This window comes from Oryza sativa, chromosome 12, assembly GCF_034140825.1.
Source record: "Oryza sativa Japonica Group chromosome 12, ASM3414082v1".
In the NCBI taxonomy this organism is placed as follows: Eukaryota; Viridiplantae; Streptophyta; class Magnoliopsida; order Poales; family Poaceae; genus Oryza; species Oryza sativa.
This window is the reverse complement of record NC_089046.1, coordinates 23627436-23650117: the sequence shown is the minus strand read 5'-3', so window position 1 is coordinate 23650117 and position 22682 is coordinate 23627436. Positions and strand designations below refer to the sequence as shown.

Here is a 22682-nt window from a genome sequence, read left to right as displayed (position 1 = left end):
CTTTCAGCACTATGTATTAGTACTACATGTTTTTTGACTTAATTTTCTTATGGTACAGCCATCACTCAAAAGTAAAAGGCAAAGCCCCTCTCTTTTGATTGTGCAAAAGGAGCTTTGCTAAGCAGCCACTTAAAACACTAACTTCTTCTTTTCTCCACAAAACTACACCTTTCTGCATTCTTTCCAACTGGCATTCTTCTGATCAAGAAACAAGAGGAAAAACCTAACAAAAGGATCAGAGGACAGGAAACAAAATAATGGTGATCACAATCTCCATGAACAAAAATAGGAAGCTCAACTTGAATACACAATCACACAACCAGATCAACACACTTGTATTATTAGAGACCATCAAGGAATTAGTAGTACTAATTAATTTAAATTAAAAAAACATTTGCATGACAAAGTACTCCTAGTTAGAGCTTAGAGAAGGACTAAGAAAGCAAAATTAAGAGGAAACTAAGCAAAGAAAACTGAGAAAGTCAAGTGGGGCCATGGCTTGTCTCTGAAAAGATCACCATAAACGTGCTTGAATCCAGTGGCCACTATGGCTTGCTGCAATGCACTGATCTGCACAATCTCTCTCTTTTTAAGACACGTTTAAGGTCAGGTTTAACTTCAGGAGCAGTCGCTGTTTTAGATGCTAACATAACATACTGAAAGCTATATTTCAGTTTTCTAGAAGCAACTACTATACAAGATATCATATTAATTTGTTATACCTTTCTGATATGTTTTCTAATTTGAACAGGATATTTTTGCTGTCATGCTAATATACTATACCAAGCAAACCATTTTTTTTGGAGTTTTCGAGGAGTTACTGCATTATAAGATACCATAATAATTTGTTATACCTTATGATACCTTTTTTTTCTAATACCACAAAAACTACATAAAAATACACAAACTAAGCATAATTTGTCATGGTAATTGAAAAGAAAAATTCTTGAACGATGGCAAGTGGGGCCAATGGTTTTGGAAGTTTTGGGTGGATTGTGATTGTGATATCTCAGGTGCATGCACTGTTCATGCTTAGGCATCCAGGTTTTATCTTTTTCTTTTTTTTTTCTTTTAGGGTTTTGACAAATCGACCAACCTACCCTGTCTCCATGATCTTATTCGATTCCTGGATGGATAGGAGATTAGGAGTTAGACCAAAGATTGAAGTTGACATATGAGCTAGGATGAGGCTGTGGAAAATATCACTACACATAAATAAAAAAATCTACATGGAAATTCTATGCATCTGTAAATCACAAACCATTGGCAGATTGGCTGCTGCAACATTGTGGGTCTTTACCATATTCATACAGAGAAATTCATGCTTGTTCATCTTTTGGGTGAAAAATATTACAATATATTTCACGGTCTCACCAATTTTCCATGTATTAGTGAAAATATAATAAAAAACTAAATAAAATATCAAATTTATAATATTGCATATTAGTTATTGGTATCCCTAAGAAATACATAAGCATATCATAACAGAAGTGTACAGTGTTGTTATGGTTAGATTCTTGCAGATTAGACTAGGTACAACAAATCCACATTTTTTACAAAAGTGAAAGTTTTTTTTTTAAAAAAAAGAATTAGTAACAGAAAGGCAATAAATTGACCTAACGCAGCCACACAAATTACTACACTATTGGGCCTTAACTCACCAAACATCCAGAACAAAGTAGCCCAAATCCAAGCCCATTTAATCCAGGCCCAACTAGGCCCACCTAAGCTTCCCGCCACTGCACCCCCTCCTTTCCCGCCAAAACGCTCCCTCTTATCCCCCTCTTCCCGCCATTTCCCCCAACCCCTCTGAATTTCCCTCCCTTTCCCTCTCCTCCCCTCCTCCTCCTCCCGCCTCCGCCGCCGCCGCCGCCGACTACGCCATGGCCGCCACCGCGACGAAGACCATCGACTTCGCCGCGGAGAGAGGTACGCGACGCGCCCCCCTCCCCTCCCCTCCAGAACCTTCCGGAACATCTCTTCTTGGAACCTTCCAGAACAAATCCCAACTCACGTTGTGATTTGTTCGTCTCCGCAGCGCTCGCCAAGGACTTCCTCGCCAACTTCGCCGGCCCGCGCGGCGAGCCCAAGTACCTCAACATCCTCGTAATGATCTCCACCTCGCGTTCTACCGATTGAGGATCTGAATTTCTTTATTTTCCACCGATTTGTTACTGTAATTACTGAATTTACTGTTCTTTTGTTGTGTCCCAACTCCAGCAAGATGTCGCGAACCGGAAGATCCGCGCGGTCCAGATCGAGCTGGACGACCTGTTCCACGTACGGAATCTCTGAATCCTCCATCTCCTCCAGATCTACAATTATTTTGAGATGCAAAAAGTCTGATATTGTTTTTGGGGCGTGGAATTTTTTTTTTCTTGTGTGTTTGTGTAGTACAAGGATGCGGATGACGAGTTCTTGCAGAGGGTCACGGAGAACACGAAGCGCTACATCGGCATATTCGCGGACGCCATCGACGAGCTCATGCCGGAGTCCACCGAGGCGTACGCCGTCGACGAGGACAGGGACATCTTGATGACGCAGCGCGTCGACGAGGGAGCCGATGGCGGCGCAGACGGCACTGACCCCCTGCAGAGGATGCCGCCGGAGATCAGGCGGTTCTTGTGAGTGTGCTGCCTCTGAATTTCTCATGAAAATGTGATTTCCCTTTTTGGAGAATGAATAGTAGTAGCTGTGATTAGGGATGCAAGCGGGCAATCCTACTACCCGTATAAGAACCCGCTTAATAGTTCATTTCGTACTTGCTAGCACAAAAATTTGGAAGAAAAAAATGAAGTAGAATTATGATAAGCAGGCAAAAAAAAAAAAACTGTGCCCGCCCCACTTGTAGAAGGAAAATAGTGTCGCGAGAGTTACGAAGTTGTGCAAACAGATTTTTAGATGGTCTTGGTTGGTGAGATTACATAATTTAGATGGTCCTAGGATTGCCATGTCCCACCTTGACCTAGGAACTGAACAGTGAACACTACCTAAAAGATGCTATTGAGCACAGTTTGGTATGTTAACAACAGTTGGTGCATGTTCTGCAATTATTTGTGCTTCCATGGATTATGTGATAATGTAATGTGACAGATTCTTGAATGCCACCGGAACGTTTGCCCATCTTATATTGAAAGCTAAAATTGTCTGTGCTCATGCATTGCTTATTATTTTTGTCCTTAAAAAATCATTGCTTGTTTTTGTACTATGATTTTGTTGGTTTTGTGTTGAGCTTTTATCTGAATACCAAGTGGTTTTGACATTGCAGTGAGGTGTACATCAAGGCTTTCTCAAAGGTGACTCCACTCACCATTAGGCAAGTGAAGGCATCCAACATCGGGCAGCTTGTCAAAATATCTGGAATCGTGACTCGCTGCTCGGATGTGAAGCCCTTGATGCAAGTTGCTGTTTATACATGTGAAGAATGTGGTTTTGAGATATACCAGGTATTCATCTCTTCCAGGTTCCTTTTTCCATAAGTAGTTTTGATGAAGTGATGACTATGTGTTGACTGTATCGATTATTTGCCCCCCTCAAGGATTAGCGCTTTAATGATTTTCCACTCCACTCCATGTGTTAATCTTTAGCCTATAATCCTAGACCACTTTAGCCTATAATTCATTGGATACTCTACTCCATGTGTCAGGCATATTGTCCTTAACTTTTAGCCTATATTCCTAGACTAGTTTAACGTCTAATTCATCGGATGCTATTTTTCACTTTGTGCTAAATTTAATTGAGCTGTGGAGCTAGTGGTTTTCACTTGCTGAGATATATTTATATGTGCCTTCTGGAAGAAAAATTCTAGAATGACTATTAACATTGTATTGTTCTGAATTTGACAGGAAGTGACTGCTAGAGTATTTATGCCTCTCTTTGAATGCCCATCTCAAAGGTGCAAGCTGAACAAAGCCAAAGGGAATCTAATCCTTCAACTGCGAGCATCAAAATTTCTGAAATTTCAAGAGGTAATAACCCTTCTCCACAATCTGTGAAAGTTTACCTTCAACAGGCAAAACTATTCTTACTTAGGCATATTCCAAATTGTACTCAATCGTAGAACTGCAACACTTTCTTGTAGGTGAAACTCCAAGAGTTAGCAGAACATGTACCAAAGGGTCACATCCCACGTTCTCTGACTGTTCATCTTAGAGGAGAGCTGACTAGAAAGGTACATCAACTTGCAACTTTCCCTTTGCTTTTGTTCTCTGTGTTGCTTTGTGAGTGGGACCACAAAATTGATGTTTTTCCATAGGATCCACCTCTGAATTTGAGAAGAGGCTGCTATAAGATTTCTGGTTTTCATTTACTAAATATCCATTATCTTAATGCTGCCACATAAGCAGGAAATATTCATTAATGGCTCCAAGTACTAAATGCTGTTATTACCAGGTTGCACCTGGAGATGTGGTTGAGATGTCAGGCATTTTCCTCCCCATGCCTTACTATGGATTCCGAGCCATGCGTGCAGGATTGGTTGCTGATACCTACTTGGAATCAATGTCTATCACCCATTTCAAGAAAAAATATGAAGAGTAAACCATCTCAGCCTAGCCATCCAGTCTATTCAGCTTGTCTCTCAGCGCCATTTGACATTACAAATTTGTTGCAAAAAATCATTGCAGATATGAACTTAAAGGTGATGAACAAGAACAAATTGACCGTTTGGCTGAGGATGGTGATATCTACAATAAGTTGGCAAGGTCTTTGGCACCTGAAATATTTGGACATGAAGATGTCAAGAAAGCACTGCTGTTGCTACTTGTTGGCGCACCTCATCGGAAGCTTACAGATGGCATGAAGGTATGCATGTTGTGTTGCCAGGACTTGTGATCACTTGTATTCAGTAATAAAACTTTAATATCTCCAACTGCTTGTATACTTAATGTTAACCCTCTTAATGTGCAGATAAGAGGAGACTTGCACATATGCCTGATGGGAGATCCTGGTGTTGCAAAGAGTCAACTTCTGAAGCATATCATCAATGTTGCTCCAAGAGGAGTGTATACCACAGGGCGTGGAAGCAGTGGTGTTGGTCTTACTGCTGCCGTCCAGAAAGATCCAGTTACAAATGAGTTTGTTCTTGAGGGAGGAGCACTGGTACGATTCAGATCACACTTTACTTCTTTTTGCTGCTGGTTAACTGTACAAAAGTTTGGTTGTATCAAGTGTTTATATGAAACTATGTTCAAGTCCTGACTTGGGATGTTAAGAGAATATGTCAATGAAAGTTGCTTTGACATCAATTAAGATTTTTCATACTTAAGTTTCACTGATGCAAATATTTTGTTTCACTCATGCGAACTGAAGCATTTTATTTGAGAGCATGGCACAGCCTGTAATCCTCAATGGTTAATCTCTATTGCGAATTCTTGGGTTTCAGGTACTGGCAGATATGGGTATTTGTGCAATAGATGAGTTTGACAAGATGGAAGAGTCAGACAGGACAGCAATCCATGAGGTGATGGAGCAGCAGACTGTTAGTATTGCGAAGGCTGGAATCACCACCTCCCTCAATGCAAGAACGGCAGTTTTGGCTGCTGCAAATCCAGCATGGTAAGATTTGATCTCAACATTTTTCTTCTTGCTAGACTCTAGAGGATAACAAGAAAGATACCAGAGTTGTAACAATTGCAATTGCTTTTAACCATTCAGGGGAAGGTATGATATGAGGAGGACCCCAGCTGAAAACATCAATCTACCTCCAGCACTTCTGTCTCGTTTTGACCTCCTTTGGTTGATCCTGGATCGCGCGGACATGGAAACCGATCTTGAAATGGCAAGACATGTTGTTCATGTACATCAAAACCTTGAATCACCAGCTCTGGGGTTCACACCACTTGAACCACCAGTTCTTAGGCAAGTACACTTTCCCTAGGGTCTTGTTACTTTGTCCTGATTTTATGTAAAAAAATGTGCATTACAATTTACAAATAGCTAAAAGTTTTTCCTTGAAAGCAATCTTGTAAATAGGCTGAACTAGAATATTTTAGGAGTTTGTGTTAACAATCTTGATCTGATCACAGGGCATACATATCTACTGCGAGAAGAGTTGTTCCTTCTGTTCCTCGAGAGCTTGAGGAATACATTGCAACTGCCTATTCGAGCATCCGCCAAGAGGAAGCAAAATCAAATGCACCACACTCCTACACAACTATCAGGACACTTTTGAGCATACTCCGGATTTCTATTGTAAGCAAACTTCATACTTTGTCTTTTGTTAACTGCAAGCATATGAATCTCTTCTCACAAAACACAATGGTACCTGTTTCTTTCAGGCCTTGGCAAGGCTTAGATTCTCAGAAACCGTCGCTCAGAGCGATGTCGATGAAGCGCTTCGGCTGATGCAGATGTCAAAGTACTCCCTATACTCAGATGACCGCCAGCGGTCTGGATTGGACGCGATTTCTGACATATATTCCATTCTGAGAGATGAAGCTGCAAGAACTAACAGCATGGATGTCAGATATGCTCATGCCCTTAACTTGATCTCCAGAAAGGTACAGTTCCTGCATTTCATACATCAATCAGCTGGTGCCATTGCTAAAGCTCAATGTGGCCTAAATTCTAACAAAAGCAATCTTCTTCTGCCTGTATGGATGTAACAAAACAGGGTTACAGCGAGGCTCAACTGAAGGAATGCTTGGAGGAGTATGCTTCCCTGAATGTTTGGCAGATCCACCCCAACACCTTTGATATCCATTTCATCGACGCGTAATGCAGGAAGAATTGATCGATCGATCTCCTCTCCTTCAAAGTTCTAACATACCCATGATGAGCTCATGATGGAAAATCTAGAGTTTGAAGCTCCAGGAAGTTGTGACCATGGCTAGGGAAGCCATTGATCAAGGTCTAACAAGGCTGTAAAAGTACTAGGGATCTTAGATAAACTATAATTTTCAATGATGTTATTCTGGGTAGATGTAGCCTGTGAGAAATGTATTAGTAGAGGGAGCCATTGCTATCATTGTCCACCTTGTGAGAAGCATTGTGGTTTTTTCAGCCATATTCTTGACTCTTGTTCAACACTTGATACTGAAGTGTATGTATCATGTTGTGTTTAGTTGCTGGCATTTATGTTCTCAGACAGCAGCGATTAAAAAAAACAGAAAATTTCAGAAGAATATCGGTTTTTCTATTTACTACCCACCTGAAGTCCTGAACGCCCCTGGAGTTTAGTTAGTTCCTCACCATGCAATGAGATAGTTTCAAGAAACCAAGATTACCATTCACAGTTTTTAGTAGCATCCAGCACTACAGGAAACTAGTCTATTCTAACTGAAATATTAACTTAACTTTTTATACATTCAGAACGAAGTTAGCTATACTGAAAGGTGAAACATCCTATAGCAGTCAAGTCACATAGAATCTGGCTAGCATAAACAGCAATCATAAACACATTTTACTCTATTGTACATTGTGAACTACACGGATATGAAGGATTTTTGTAATTAAACCATAAAAACACAATGGCTTATTCAGCCTGTTGGAAGGAAAAAATTCTGCAGCATCGACAAGCATCACTTCTGGCTGCTATCCTCAGACCCATCATGCTGGCTTGTAGCACCGCCATTTGGTACAGCACCTGCCCCTTTTGTAGTGGTATCAGAATAGGGTCTCTTCCTTGATGATGACGATGGTTTTTCCGGGGTATCAATCTCCTTGCTCTTCTCACCCCCATCTGCAGCCATGTTTCTTTCTCTCTCTTGGTGAGAAGGAATAGATGTTGAAGGTGGAGGTGGCATCATGTCGATCCCGCTGAGGCGGCAGAAGACACTCTCAATAGTGTCAGTAATCTCTTTCCCCAGTCCACCATTCTCAAGTATCAGATCCCAGACTTCCCTTGAAGCTTTCTCAAGGACTGGATTTCTGCATTCGCATAAATCTGTTAAGAATGCTCTAGTTTTCACCTTTTTTTTTTTTACAAACACCTTCTGCTTCAGGTGATGTTGAACAAAAAAATAACTGCAAGTACTGGATAATTACATTCTACACAGTAACAAACACATATATCTTCTGAGGTGCATCAGTTCAAATCTGTGTCAACCAAATGCAGGCCACACAGTATGCCAACAGCCCAACAACAAAATAGGTACAGCAGAAAACTAGAGTCTCTCTATCCCAGTATCCCTACTATTATCATGGGAAGGTAGATAATCACTACTTTCAGAACAGGTAGCATATGTTACTGTGAACTAAAAATAGTCAGACTAATGCAAATTCTCTTTCTCCCAAAACAATTTGCTATTAATACAAAAAAATATACACACATATAGATTTCAGAGTTGCGCAAGTTAACTATTAAAATTCAAATAAAAACCAATCAATGTTCTCCTAGTTTTTATTGAGTTGCTCAATGTGATAATAACGGCATAATGCATTAACAAATCGATTAAACGAAGATGAGTGCTTACTCCAATTCCTGCCGAAGGGCATCAAACAACTCCCTCTTGGTCTTCTTCTCAGCTCCAGGAGTGTTTAGAACTCTGCTTTGCTCCACCATCATCATAGTATTTTTCTTCATATCCTCCTGAAACAATACTTAGAAAGTTCATCGCAAAGTTCCTGTTTCTAAATTGATAGTGTGATTTTGGCACAAAAGCAATGTAAGGAAAACAGCAGACAAAGACATTAACATCATGAATTAGTGAAAATCCCACATTCTACACTGTTAGAAGAATCTTACCATATTACAAATCTATATACACAAGTAAATTAGAGCACAATTAGAATTTCAGAAATCACTGATAAATCACACTGACAACGGGTGATAGAAAATATAACTTGAGACATTACATCACCACTCAAAATCAGTTTCTTGACAGAAGTTCAAGAGGAGGGAAAAAAAGAACAAACTAAACTCATACAAACTGAACAGAAATACCAAACCAACCAAACACAAACTTAACAAGGAGTAATTCAGCCACACTTCAAAACCCCACTAATCTAATTCAGTCAAGCCAATCAGGACAGCAAAAGCATGAATCCTAATGCTTCCGCAAAGCACCGGAGTTGCTTACAGTTACACCACCTCTCCTAGCTAGCGCCGACCGCTCTCACTCAACAAGAAAGTGTAGTTCCAGCTACCGCAATGCTAAATATCACACAAGAAGAAGCGATCTTCTATAAACAAGAACAGGGAAGCAAGCAAGCAGGGCGAGGAAAAGGAGGAGGAGGAATCGATTGGAGAGGGGAAATCGGCTGCTGCAACGCACGTTGGCCTTGAGCTGGGCGATGATCTTCATGCGGAGCGCGTCGATGGTGCCGTCGTTGGCGAGCGAATCCAGCACCTCCTCCGGCCGCACCACCTTCGACGACGACCCCATCTCCCGCTCCTCCTCCCCCCCTCCTTCCTCGCGCGCGCGGGATCCGGATTCGCGGGGGGGAGTCGACGGGGGGCGCGCGGAGGTCAGGCGGGGGGAGCCGCGGCGAGGAGGTGAGGGGAGGGTCGCCGGAGACGGAGGTCTAGGGTTTCTTTCCGGTTTCGGTTGGGGGAGAAGGGTAGAACAGGATATACAGTTATACACCCGCTAGGACGTTTTGAGAAAGGAAAAAAAGTAAATCTCACAGAATTATAGATATTTTTATCAAATTATCGCAAAATCACGGGTTTGTTTAGATTATAGCTAAAATAAACCTTATCAAGTTTTAGCAATTGCCAAAATTTTGACAGAATTTCTTATGTATTGACTAAATTTAGCAACAAACTAAACATATACATTTTTTTAATTTTACTAAAAAAATTGATATGGTTGAAAATTGCATCAAAGTGAACAGGCCCCACATATTTAACAACTATAGATTCAATACTAAATTTACTATAGAACTACAATTTTAATATGAAATATCGCAAAACTACAGATTTTATAACAAAACTATTAGAAAACTATAGATTAATTATCAATTTAATCCAAAAAACTTGAATATATGTAACTCAAATATAATATTAGTGCTAAGAATTTAAATCCTAAAATTTGAAGTTTTGTGATAATTTTATTATTAGTAAATATGTAGTTTTACGATATTTAGTCTTGTAAACCCCCTTATTAAAAAAAGTTTAAACCCAACAAGAAAATCGCATATAGTTTAGGGGCTAAACTCGACTTTATTTTCTTCCTTGGGAGTGGCAAATGACGAGACTACCCCTCCTCCTCCACTCGCCCCGCTTCGCCGCCGCACTGACCACGCCGCCGCCGCCGCCGCTGCCACCGGCGCGCCGCCTCGTCGCCGCCGCTGCAGGAGGAGACCTATCGCTCGCGATGTCGGCGGCAACCGGGGAGTACCCGGTCCCGGTCTCCCCTCCCTACCCGGCGGCGTCCAAGGACGTGGAGCTCCGGCGCGCCATGACGGCCTCGGCGCGCTCCGCCGCCTACTCCTCCGCGCCCGTCGTGTTCGAGGACGAGTGGCTCGCCGTCGTCGACAAGCCCGCGGGAGTCTACTGCGACGCCCTCCTCTCCGCTCTCCCTTGCTCCGCTGCCACATTAGGTAATCCAAAATGTCTTATATACTTCGTTGAGCTCTGCGAGATTATGCAAATGAGGTGCTGATGAATTCGTGGCTAGTGATTTCATTACTTGTTTATGATAATAATTGATTAATGATTCGTGATTACTGTGTTATTAGTATCTCCTAGTGTTACGTTGAGACTTGAGAGGTATTTAATGATAGCAATTAGCGACGCCGAAAGGTTGTTGCTCAAATTCATCTAGAGGAAACGCATAAACATATACTCTTGTTTCAACTGTGAGAGAAAATCCTGGAGGCTGGAGTTAGTCTGGACTTTGGAGGATGGCGATGTACAATTAGTTGTTTGATGGAGTATGCAAGTTTTACCTCCAAAGTTGTAACATTATACTATTATTGCTCGCAATCGTCTAGTGATTGTTAGTGTTTGGTTCATTATACACATTGGATATTGCTGGCATCACCTTGAATTGGTTTTCTGTGAGTGCCGTTGTTGATTCTCGTCGAGTAGTTGTTGTCCCAAATCGTTGTATTTTGGAATATAGGAGGCTAAATATGAGCTCTGTATACATGTGTAGAGGGAGGGAACAGAAAGTGTTGGTCATAGAAATCAAGCTGACCATTTCTCTTCTCAGTATAGATCGTAATAAACGGGGTCATACTGTGGTGCTGTATCAACTTGTTCTCACAAGGGAATTTGTTCTCAGTTGTGTATTCTAGTATTATTGCCTGAAATTGAAATCACACTGCATGGCATTTTGGGCATCTGAACTCCACAATTTGGCGAAATTATCCAATGAATTCCCACCAGTCAGCATAATTCTTTCTGGTAGCATTCTTTTTTTTTCTGTCTGGTAGCTTTTGAATTTTGACCATCACTGTATCCACAGGCTAGGGCACTTTAACAGCAGAGATAATACATTGATGTACCCTTTTTTTTCATCTTGATCTTCACAATTTAGTGCCTTAGCTCAAGCATTTGTTTCAATTCCTACTTTAATGTCCTGGCTCAAGTATTTCTTTTGAGTTCCTAGTATTACGCTTTGCTATTTGTAACTAAAGGTAAATCTTTTATGATTTACAGGGGATGAAGCAACTAAACCTAACCTTCACCTCGCCAACAGGCTAGACCGTGATACCAGTGGGCTCATGGTTATTACCAAATGCAATAAGGTTGCTGGGAAGCTAGTGAAGGCGTTTACAGAGCACAAAGTTAAGAAAACATATCTAGCTCTTTGCATAGGTTACCCACCAGCATGGGAGAAGATTAAGATATGCTCTGGCCATGGTCGATCAAAACATGGTGCTTGGCGTGTGTACGCTATGTCTGATGTTGGACGATCACTACCAGGGGGTTCCGTTGTACGCGACATGAGTACACGATTTGAAGTTCTGGGAATCAATGGCAAGGGACAGTTTAGAGAACCATCTAATTTTGAAGTTGATGAAACAGAGTCTATTACCGTACAAGAGAAGGCAGCTGACCTGACTTCAGATGGTGATGAGAAGAACAGCATAATTTTGGTTAGAGCCTATCCTCAGAGTGGACGAACACATCAGATTCGTCTGCACTGTCAGTATCTTGGGTTCCCTATCAGAGGTGATGTGAAGTACAGCGGAGTTATTGAGTGGAATGGTGTGGATTATGATGGCCATGCATTGCATGCTGAGAGCTTGTCATTTGTACACCCAGTCACTGGATTGCCAGTCACCTTCCGGTCACCTCTCCCTTCATGGGCGAATGAATTTATTTCGACGATGGCATAAGTTCTTTCAACGTTATTATGAACTTGTGGATGCATTGCCTCCCAATTGATGCTGATTTTTTATTTTTTAACCAAGAGCACATCCCTAAACTGTCGAAAGCAACTCTTGGAGCTATCTTCGGGGAGAAGTATTGGTCAGTGCCCAGTTGTCATATAACAATCTCCTCCAGCAAAACAGTGCCTTCTTGGTCGTTGTTCGTGGATATCAGTACTTTGTGAAAGAAAAAAAAAACTACCAGTCTTCAACTAGGGCTGTGTTTAGATCCAAAGTTTGGATCCAAACTTCAGTCCTTTTCTATTACATCAACATGTCATACACACACAACTTTTCAGTCACATCATCTTCAATTTCAACCAAAATTCAAACTTTGCGCTGAACTAAACACAACCTAGTTATATGATTGTTGTAACACAATTTTGGGTTGAGAGTTTAGAGTGCTGAAACTGTAACCATGAAATGCCTTTTGTAGCATAGGAGATTCAGATTGTTGTAATAGCATCGTTCCGATGTTGAAAATATAGCCAAGCATGCATTGTGTACTACTCTACCATTGAACATTATATACACAAATGTCTTCAAGAGATGTTCAAACATCCGTAATTTCAGGATCCCAGATCTAAAGGTGCTCTTCAGTATTCTTAAAATTGAATGTTTCATTTACTTTGGCTGCTTAAATGCAGTTCTGCACCTGAGCAAGACTATTGTGGTTGACGATCTGCATAATTTTCATCCAGTAGCAGTTATTGCTTACAACGAAATATGCAGCCAGTTTTAATGGCCATATGATATCCAAGTTTTCAAAAAAAAAAAAAAATGTTGCTCATCGTTTGCTTGAGCTGATGAAAATTCAGAACATGGTTCCTGTCAAGATTGTCTACGGAAATTACTGCAGAATTGAATCACCAAGAAAACTGTCCTCATCCCATCCTTTGTTTATAAGGAAGGAATAGACCACAGAATGTTTTATCCTAGTAGTCTTGATCCTTTTCCTTCAGAAGTTACACAAAATACCGATGCCTGAATGTGTTTTTAAAAATTTAAACATACAATCAGTCTATGCTTCTATGGAATGTCTCTTGGATGAAATCAAAATCATATGTCTCTCTGATCATTTGCATCAATGACTTTCTTCACTTGGTTGACTACAAATTGATCTCATTCTCTCCATCTGTGACCGCAGCTCGGGTTGCAGCAGACGAAGAACAGGGTCATCCCTTCCTCCCCTCTGGCAGTGGCCTGCAGAACAATATGAAGCCATGATCAGGTTTTGTTCATAATTTCACACTTGACTTCTGAATTATATTTAACTGCGATTGTTTGCAACTTCAACTGACCTGGAAGAACACGGCCTCGCCGTGGCCACAGACCGCGCACCGGACCGCCTTGGTGCGAGGGAGAGTCGGATCGCCGGCGACATCCTGGAGCACTTGGGTGAACTCTCCGGCGCTGTGGTGCACCACATTCCGGTAGACGCAGTTGTTGTCTGCAACCTCCTGTGAGAATTTTTCAGCATTGCATTTTGCCATGGCATTAGAACAAAGACAAAATTTTGTTCTACAATAATCACCTAACAAAATGGGTGTAAAGCAAGATTCTTTTCATAATCTTTTTCATTAAATGAACCTCATCTCTACTTCCAAATATAGCTTATCTTCATCCAAATCAATCTCAAAGCTTCAGTCCAATTGTCTTTCAGTACAAAAATAGCACTCTACTCCTAAAGCTTCAGATTGAATTGCTCACACTCTTTAGCTCTTCTAGCTTATCTATGGTATTTCTCATCTTCTAATATTGTTGTAGAGATCTAACTAGAGAAATCTTGCTGGGAAGAGAGAGAGGAGATGAACAAGAAAGAACCTGGTGGTCACAGTTCCTGCAGGCATAGAGCAGAATCTTCTGGTCCCTATCCTCCTTGGGATACAGTATGTTGTTGCTGCCAACAAAAACAAGACCAAATCAATCACCAAAACCTCTTCACCCAAACAAGGAAACAAACTATCAATCAAATATGCACACGCATCACGAATCAGCTCACCATTCGCGGCAAAATTTCATGGTACTCATGGCTGCTAGCTTCTCCTCTGACCTGACCTGACCTGACCTTGTCTGCTTGCCTCTTTCAGATCTTTATATTCTCTGCAGTGATGGAGCTGACCTGAGCTGAATCCTATTCTTGTTCCTTTCTCCTTTGCAAGAAAGGGGAATATGGAGGAGGTGAGTGAGTGAGAAGCTAGTGAAGAAGAAGAAGAAGGGATGTTTTACTAATGGCTATACTAGTGAGAAGGTCAAGGAGTAGCTAGCCACCAATAGCATGGACATTGAAAAACACATCCTGGAGAAAAGCCGAGAAGGGAGAATAAATGAATATAATTCTTTTCTGATGCAAGTTGCCAAGCTGTGGTGGCTTCATTGGCTTGTTTGCTTCTGCTGCTCTTTGATGCTGTCTGCCTGCCTGTGGGGACATGAGAGAGAGAGAGAGAGAGAGAGAGAGAGAGAGATTTGTTTGACCAACCTTATTTCTCAAATCTTATCAAATAAATTCGTTTAGTTTGAGTCTCTACGAGGCTGCTTGTTTTAGCTTCGACTTATAAATCATGGCGAATTTTGAAATTTGAACTTAATTTACGAGTTTTTCATCATATTCTTTTCATTCAGCTTTGGCTTTTGGCGTGTTACGAGTACTTGAGTATAAGTATGAAAATCTTACCATGTAAACTATCTTCAAAGTAGACCTTATGTACAAGTGTGTGTGTGTGTGTATTTCAAAGATTGGTAAATAACTATATATTTGACCTGAAACAGAGATACTATTCAGCCCATTCCCTGCTACAGTACTGAATGCCAATAGTTTTTGCTGATGTGTTTTAAACCTGTACAATCTTTGGTGCAAGACATTCCAACCATCCAACGTGTTGATCTTTCAACAAATAGAAGATCTCTGAACAAAATAAAGATCTTTCAACGCGTTGCATCGATCCTCCTCCGTCACATTTTCAGATATCTTGTCAGATCGGTCTTACATAGATTGCTGTTTGGCGACTTTGTCAAATGGTCAGGTTATTGTTTACTTGTTTGTAGTCTTGAATCACATATGATTTGTTTTCTTTTTAGAAAAAAAATTCTGATATTTACAAGCCTGAATTACTGCATAACCACATAAACTTTTGCATTGAACCCCACAACCACATACACAAACATCTTGTAACTATGAAGTTATACCGAGAACTGAGATGAGGCATGAATTCCACTTGATCAGGCCTCGTTTTGGTCGTAGACATTTTGAAGGAAAATCAAGGTCAATAAGGTTTCTGCGTTCCAAAGGAATGCCTAACATTTTCCTTGTCAAAATCCAAATAATAAACAAGCAACTTTGCAACCAATCTCCAGCAAGTGAAAAGAGAAGCTTCTGCGATTTCCAGGCTGTCCAAGAGAGACAGGCAGGCTGACGAAATGGAAGAGCCTAGAAGGCTTGGAAGAAAAGTATGCTATGGGTTAAAATTTTGGGGTGTCACATCGGACGTTTGACCGGATGTCGAAGGGGTTTTCGGACACGAATAAAAAAACTAATTTCATAACTCGCCTGGAAACCGCAAGACGAATTTATTAAGTCTAAATAATTCATCATTAGCAATGCAGGTTACTGTAGCACTTAATGGCTAATCATGGACTAATCAGGCTCAAAAGATTCATCTCGTGATTTTCATGCAAACTGTGCAATTAGATTTTTTATTTATATTTAATGCTCCACACATGTGTTTAAAGATTCGATATGACGTTTTTGGAAAATAAAATTTAGGAGCCTATGCCGTACAGGTAGTAGCCAAGCACACCTTTTTAATACAAGACATCGTTAACTTTTTTTAACATAATTATTTATTTTTTTAAAAAAATTAAATATATAAAATATAAATCATATAAGTCATGTTTAAAACATCTATAACAACAAATCAAAATCACAATAAAATAAATAATAATTACACAAATTTTGAATAAAATAAATAGTCAAACTATCTTAAAAAACAATGAAATCATATATTAAAGAAAAACAGAGAGAGTACTCTCTTCTTCCTCCGTACGAAGGCAAGCTAGGGCTGTTCTCATACTGTACTTGAGAGAGCTTTGATTTTCAAACTTTCCGAGTTGCTAATGGAAGGTTGACAGCGTATCACGTGTCAGTTTCCTCGTGGTTTACATTTGATCCCAACACTGATCAAATTGCGGCCTCATATTTTCTCTTGTGCTTAAACTTATAAGCTAAAATTTAAATTTTTAATCTTAAATTTAAAGTTGATTTTGAAATTTTTTTATCATAGTTTATTTTTCAGATTTTACTTTTATATTGTTGAAAATATGTATATAAAAGTCTTACTCATAAATTAATTTTCATTTGCGAATACGTAGTTTCGTTTTTTCCTCCTATCAGTCAAACATGGTGCTGTTGGTCTACATCCAGACACTGTAGCTGATTCTGTTTAGTCAGCGTAGCGAAAATTATTCAGAGCATGCTTTTTGACGACGGTCCTGCGTGGCTAGGAAAATCGAATGCTTCTTCGTAGAAGCTGGGAAGAAAACAATAGTGATGAATTCACCCAACCAAGTGTTAAAATTAATATGGAATTTTGGTTACCGAAGTGTTTATGTTTAATTTTTTTGACAAATTTATGTTTAATTGTATCGGGTGATATGCATTTTCATTACATTAAAGTTATTAAAATATACTCCATCCGTCCCATAAAAAACCAATCTAATACCGAATATAACACATCCTAATATACTAATCTGGACATCCATATATCCAGATTTATAGTACCAAAATATGTCACATCCAATGCTAGATCATTTTTTATGGGACGGAGGGAGTAACTCGCTAATGTAGCTGAACAGGCAGAAAACAACTTCTATTTCATACTTATCCACATATATCTAGAGTTAACGAAGTTAATACTAAATACACGCACTTTAAACCCGTAAACGAACCGTGAAAAAAAATTCTCAAAACAAAACGAACCGTACAAAAGTCGTCCAAAATGGAACACAATTTTAGCAATTCACACCATTTTACATCATAGTAGTAAAACATTTACACAGATCTGAATCATCATCATCAAGCTTCTAATGTGAACGTTCCAACCCGCGGTATTGCTCCAAAACAACCCAACTCCCAGTCTCCCACCTACCCACGTCTGACAACCTGGCCCCACACCCAAACCCGGGCCCACGTGTCATCCTCTGGCCTCCACCGTATTTCAACCCGCGGGCGCGGAGGCGGAGAGAGATCGCCCGCCACGTCACCACGCCACACCCCATTCGCTCGTTAACGGGTCCGCATCAAGATCCGCTAAGACCCTTCTTCTTCCTCTCCTCCGGCGACAGAGAGGCCACCGGCGGCGGCGGCGGGCGGAGATGTTCCTGGTGGACTGGTTCTACGGGGTGCTGGCGTCGCTGGGGCTGTGGCAGAAGGAGGCCAAGATCCTCTTCCTCGGCCTCGACAACGCCGGCAAGACCACGCTCCTCCACATGCTCAAGGACGAGGTTCGCCACGAAGTTTCTTTCCTTTTGTTTTAATTGAGCAGTCGATTCATCTGTTGGTTGTTAGGTGATCTGATGCGGTTTCGATTGGGTTGGATTATGCTGAGTGTTTTTTTTTTGTTTGAGAGAAGGATTGATTATACTGAGTTGGGTCGGGATTTTTTTTTTTTTTGGGTTTCACTCTTTTATGCGGAAAAAAAATAAGTTGGGTTTTTTTGGGATCGATAGGTTTGCTGATGTATGAGAATTTTGATGGATGTTTCTGATTCGAAATGGATTTTGGTGGATAGGAATTGCGACGAGTTTGTGGATCGGGATGGGGGATACATCCATGTATTTTTTTAGGAAATCGAACAATTCCAATTGCAGTGCGTTTTTGGATTGCCATCATAATTGGAAGTCTTTATGCTGGCAATTCTTCATTTCGAGGTTCAAGAATTGTGAATTTTCCATGTATCATCTAAATAATAATAATAATAATAATAATAATAATAATAATAATAATAATAATAATAATAATAATAATAATAATAATAATAATAATAATAATAATAATAATAATAATAATAATAATAATAATAATAATAATAATAATAATAATAATAATAATAATAATAATAATAATAATAATAATAATAATAATAATAATAATAATAATAATAATAATAATAATAATAATAATAATAATAATAATAATAATAATAATAATAATAATAATAATAATAATAATAATAATAATAATAATAATAATAATAATAATAATAATAATAATAATAATAATAATAATAATAATAATAATAATAATAATAATAATAATAATAATAATAATAATAATAATAATAATAATAATAATAATAATAATAATAATAATAATAATAATAATAATAATAATAATAATAATAATAATAATAATAATAATAATAATAATAATAATAATAATAATAATAATAATAATAATAATAATAATAATAATAATAATAATAATAATAATAATAATAATAATAATAATAATAATAATAATAATAATAATAATAATAATAATAATAATAATAATAATAATAATAATAATAATAATAATAATAATAATAATAATAATAATAATAATAATAATAATAATAATAATAATAATAATAATAATAATAATAATAATAATAATAATAATAATAATAATAATAATAATAATAATAATAATAATAATAATAATAATAATAATAATAATAATAATAATAATAATAATAATAATAATAATAATAATAATAATAATAATAATAATAATAATAATAATAATAATAATAATAATAATCCCCTCTTGGGATTCTATACTATGCTATGAAAAAAAGAGAGATTATTAGATGGAGGCTTAGTTTGTACCTCCATTTAACCTATATTTTGGAGTTAGTGATCTAACTTTCCAGATAGTTTGGTTTCCATTGGTGCGGATATAGAAACCTTCCAGGCTTTATTTTGGTAGCTGAGCCGCACTAGATTTCTTGCAAGATCTGGTCAAGTTCCATATAGCTACCGCATAAACTTTGCCTCTTTCAGTTATGTGTGCACAACAGGATTCCATGCTGCGAAGCCTGAGGCTTGCAGTTTAGAATCTGGTGTAGATGCCAGTCTGGAGAATTTTAAATTGATTGTAACCTTAGTAATTTTGAACAGATATCCATATCAAAATTTGAAACGTTTTTTTTTATAACCAAGTGATCCTATCGGGAAACTGAATATATTGAAGCGATGCAAGGAAATCATATGAAAATTATTATGATTATTTGCTTCTGTTTACTGAATAAGTTGGTAATTGGGATTTGTGTTCCTTCTGGCAGAGATTGGTGCAGCATCAACCTACGCAGTATCCGACTTCTGAAGAGCTGAGCATTGGGAAGATCAAGTTCAAGGCGTTTGATTTAGGAGGCCATCAAATTGCTCGCCGTGTGTGGAAAGACTACTATGCTAAGGTCTCAGCTTCCTTTTTAATTTTATATTTTTATTTCTGCAAATGAGTAAGTCAACTTATGATCTACTTGCTTAATGTTTCATCTCATGTGGGTTTGATTTCTGGAGATATATGTCATTATCTAGTACTCGTATAGCAATTTATGAAATATGGAAATTAGTGTGTGCTTTTGCTAGGACGAAAAGGTGTAGTAGATATCATTATCAGTGGATAGTATTTGGCAGTGAAACACTAGAGTATGTGCGTCTACCTTTTCCTTTGACATGTCACACCTGATGCTTATTGCTGAATTTTCATCAACTGAGTTAGTGGGGTTATAGCGCATAAAAATGCAAGTAGCCTACTCCCATATGCTGTCCACCTCGGTGTAGCTATGAAGATTCATAATATAACACAAGTGATGTATGTGCAATTTGGTAATTGTAGCTATGAAGATTCATAATATAACACAAGTGATGTATGTGTAATTTGGTAATTTAGCGACTGATGTAGAATGGCAAACATATGCTTTGGTAGTTGTCTGTCCACCATCATGTTTTGCATGCTAGCGTTCTTCTGTTTTCTGGTACATCGGCTTGTGGCTAGCATTTTACTCCATCCATCATATATTCTTTTTATCCCCAAACAGCATGATGCTGTACTACTGTTCTATGAGATAGTGGCTTTGGCTTAGGGGGTCAAGTGGTCGATATTCCTCATTCATATATGATAGAAGGTTAGAATAATATGCTGTATCAAGAGACTATGATGTAGAAGGCATTTGTACTAGAATGTTGCAGTAGGATCATTTTGGTGAAAATATTTAGTCTCAGGGATTAATGTTCCTAGGCCAGGAAGTGTTAGGACTTACGAGTTTGGTGTAAGAGGGTAAAGTTTAGTTTTTTTTTTTCTTTTTTTTTTCACTTGTGCTAGCAAAGGGGCTGAACTCTGAAGGAATAATTAGGTTCCAAGATGGAGAGTTACAGAGTGTTCATATTAAAAACTTCAAATAATTTCATACACATCATATCAGCTCAACGGTCATACTCATGGTAGAAAACTTTGTTATGAAGGTCACAGTTAGGAATACATTGAGTAAGAAATACTACGTATGTTTTTTATCTGAACAGGGCATAAGATGTTACTGTTGGTTTGAAACAGCTGTTAAGTGAAAGTACTTACTACTTACTCCCTCCATCCCATAAAAGATCAACTTCTGGCTACGTCCAGATTCGTAGCCAAAAATTGGTTTTTTATGGGACGGAGGGAGTACCAATTATGTCCCTATCCAGATTCGTGAATTTCAGATATAGTAAGTAGTATTACCTTTGTTGTCATACATGGAGTATAATAGTTCTGCTATAGTAACAAGAATTGGTAGGTTTGGTACTTCGCTTGGTTCATATAGACTTCAATTCAGTTCTATAAGTCTCATAGAAAATGAAATTGGTTGGAGACTTGGAGATATCTTCAAATGTTTTCTAGTTTTTTTTTTCCTGCGGGGATCTTCAAATGTTTTCTAGTTGATCTATTTCTTTGCTTATGCCTTTGTTATTACTACTTGATGTATCGCGATCATGTATGCTGGTGCACCAGTAACTATCCTGCCTTCTACATCCTTCTAATTCATCTTCCAACCTTCCTATGATCAGGTCGACGCGGTGGTCTACCTCGTGGATGCCTACGACAAGGAGAGGTTCTCCGAGTCGAAGAAGGAGCTCGACGCCCTCCTCTCGGACGACTCCCTGGCCACCGTCCCCTTCCTGATCCTGGGCAACAAGATCGACATCCCCTACGCCGCGTCGGAGGAGGAGCTCCGCTACCACATGGGGCTGAGCAACTTCACCACCGGCAAGGGCAGGGTGAGCCTCGGCGAGTCCAACGTTCGCCCCCTGGAGGTGTTCATGTGCAGCATCGTCCGCAAGATGGGCTATGGGGATGGGTTCAAGTGGGTGTCACAGTACATCAAGTAGGGTGTTGTTAGTTTTTGCTGGAAAAATGTTGAGGTAGTCTTCATAGTTCATACTCCTGTTTCACCTTACCACAGAGATGATTTTAGGAGGGAGCTAGAGCTATAGCTAGCAATCTGGTCATGGTGGTTCATGGTTCTTCCGGTACATATGTGGTGGAAGCAGCGAAAGACTGGGATTTGTGCTAGATTTTTCTTCAGTTAATTAAAAAGTGTGACTTTTAAAGATATAGAAACATCTTTTTAAAAGCATTGATTTGATATATCCTCGTCAGAGGAATCATCCTGAAATTGGAGCAAAATTGGCGGTGGTGGGGAGCTCCGAGCAGAGTTCGACTTACCGCCGGTAACCGCGCGGTTACCGTGGTTACCGGGCTTACCGCGGGGGTACGGTAATATAAATACCGCGGTAACCTCCTTAAATTCAAATAAATTTAAAAAATAATTTGAATTTTTGATAAATTTTGCACGGTTTTGTCGCGGTTACCGCGCGGTAACCGTGCTTACCGCCGGGGCGTGGTAACCCCGGCCCCGGCGGTTTGGGAAACCCTGGCTCTGAGACATGGATATTGGTTCTTTTTCCAAGTATACCTTTTCTTTTTAGGTTAATTTGATCCATGCCATTGCCAGTTGCAAATATGCCGATTTAGAAAAATATCAGTACTATTCACGATATTAGCTGGGTGCCATTGAAATTTTACAAAATTAAAACTGTACCATCGCTGTCACGTTTTTTATCTTCTTTTCTTCTCCTCTCTTCCTTCCTTGTCTTATTCTCCTCCCCGTTGGTCGGCCGTGCTTACTGCTCCTCGGTGAAATGCCACCACGCTTGCTGCTGCCCCTACCACCCCAGCATGCTCCTGCCGCCACTTCACCTAATCACCTCCTCGCGTGAGTTACGAGGAGGCTGGATCTAGGCGCGCGTGCTCCCTGGCTAGCGCCGCCACCATCTTCAACTCCTCCTCGTGCGAGCTTTGGGGAGGCCAAATCCAGGTGTTGCCACCATCTCCACCTCCT

The 22682-nt window shown here is 39.2% G+C and overlaps 5 protein-coding genes across 5 annotated transcripts; 3 read left to right on the top strand and 2 right to left on the bottom strand.

Moving 5' to 3' along the window:
- Nucleotides 1-1790: 1790 nt before the first annotated feature.
- LOC4352514 (DNA replication licensing factor MCM7-like) lies at nt 1791-7117 on the top strand. The gene is made up of 15 exons (NM_001423567.1): nt 1791-1929; nt 2039-2106; nt 2221-2280; nt 2395-2624; nt 3269-3446; nt 3846-3968; nt 4082-4171; nt 4393-4535; nt 4626-4803; nt 4909-5100; nt 5384-5556; nt 5656-5859; nt 6027-6192; nt 6279-6500; nt 6614-7117. Exons 1-15 carry the CDS (start codon nt 1884-1886, stop codon nt 6716-6718), a joined length of 2178 nt encoding a protein of 725 aa, NP_001410496.1. The 5' UTR covers nt 1791-1883; the 3' UTR covers nt 6719-7117.
- A 94-nt stretch (nt 7118-7211) lies between these two features.
- LOC4352513 (uncharacterized) lies at nt 7212-9490 on the bottom strand. The gene is made up of 3 exons (NM_001423565.1): nt 9216-9490; nt 8415-8530; nt 7212-7869 (listed from the first exon to the last, which is right to left on the bottom strand). Exons 1-3 carry the CDS (start codon nt 9324-9326, stop codon nt 7521-7523), a joined length of 576 nt encoding a protein of 191 aa, NP_001410494.1. The 5' UTR covers nt 9327-9490; the 3' UTR covers nt 7212-7520.
- A 629-nt stretch (nt 9491-10119) lies between these two features.
- LOC4352512 (RNA pseudouridine synthase 1-like) lies at nt 10120-12830 on the top strand. The gene is made up of 2 exons (NM_001423564.1): nt 10120-10485; nt 11549-12830. The coding sequence occupies exons 1-2, from the start codon at nt 10131-10133 to the stop codon at nt 12229-12231; spliced, it is 1038 nt and encodes a 345-aa protein (NP_001410493.1). The 5' UTR covers nt 10120-10130; the 3' UTR covers nt 12232-12830.
- A 297-nt stretch (nt 12831-13127) lies between these two features.
- On the bottom strand, nt 13128-14560 carry LOC4352511 (DNA-directed RNA polymerases II, IV and V subunit 9B). Its single transcript, NM_001423563.1, has 4 exons — nt 14267-14560; nt 14089-14164; nt 13566-13724; nt 13128-13467 (listed from the first exon to the last, which is right to left on the bottom strand). Exons 1-4 carry the CDS (start codon nt 14293-14295, stop codon nt 13387-13389), a joined length of 345 nt encoding a protein of 114 aa, NP_001410492.1. The 5' UTR covers nt 14296-14560; the 3' UTR covers nt 13128-13386.
- Nucleotides 14561-17509: 2949 nt separating this feature from the next.
- On the top strand, nt 17510-21914 carry LOC4352510 (small COPII coat GTPase SAR1A). Its single transcript, XM_015762712.3, has 3 exons — nt 17510-17763; nt 19587-19718; nt 21349-21914. The coding sequence occupies exons 1-3, from the start codon at nt 17635-17637 to the stop codon at nt 21667-21669; spliced, it is 582 nt and encodes a 193-aa protein (XP_015618198.1). The 5' UTR covers nt 17510-17634; the 3' UTR covers nt 21670-21914.
- Nucleotides 21915-22682: the final 768 nt, after the last annotated feature.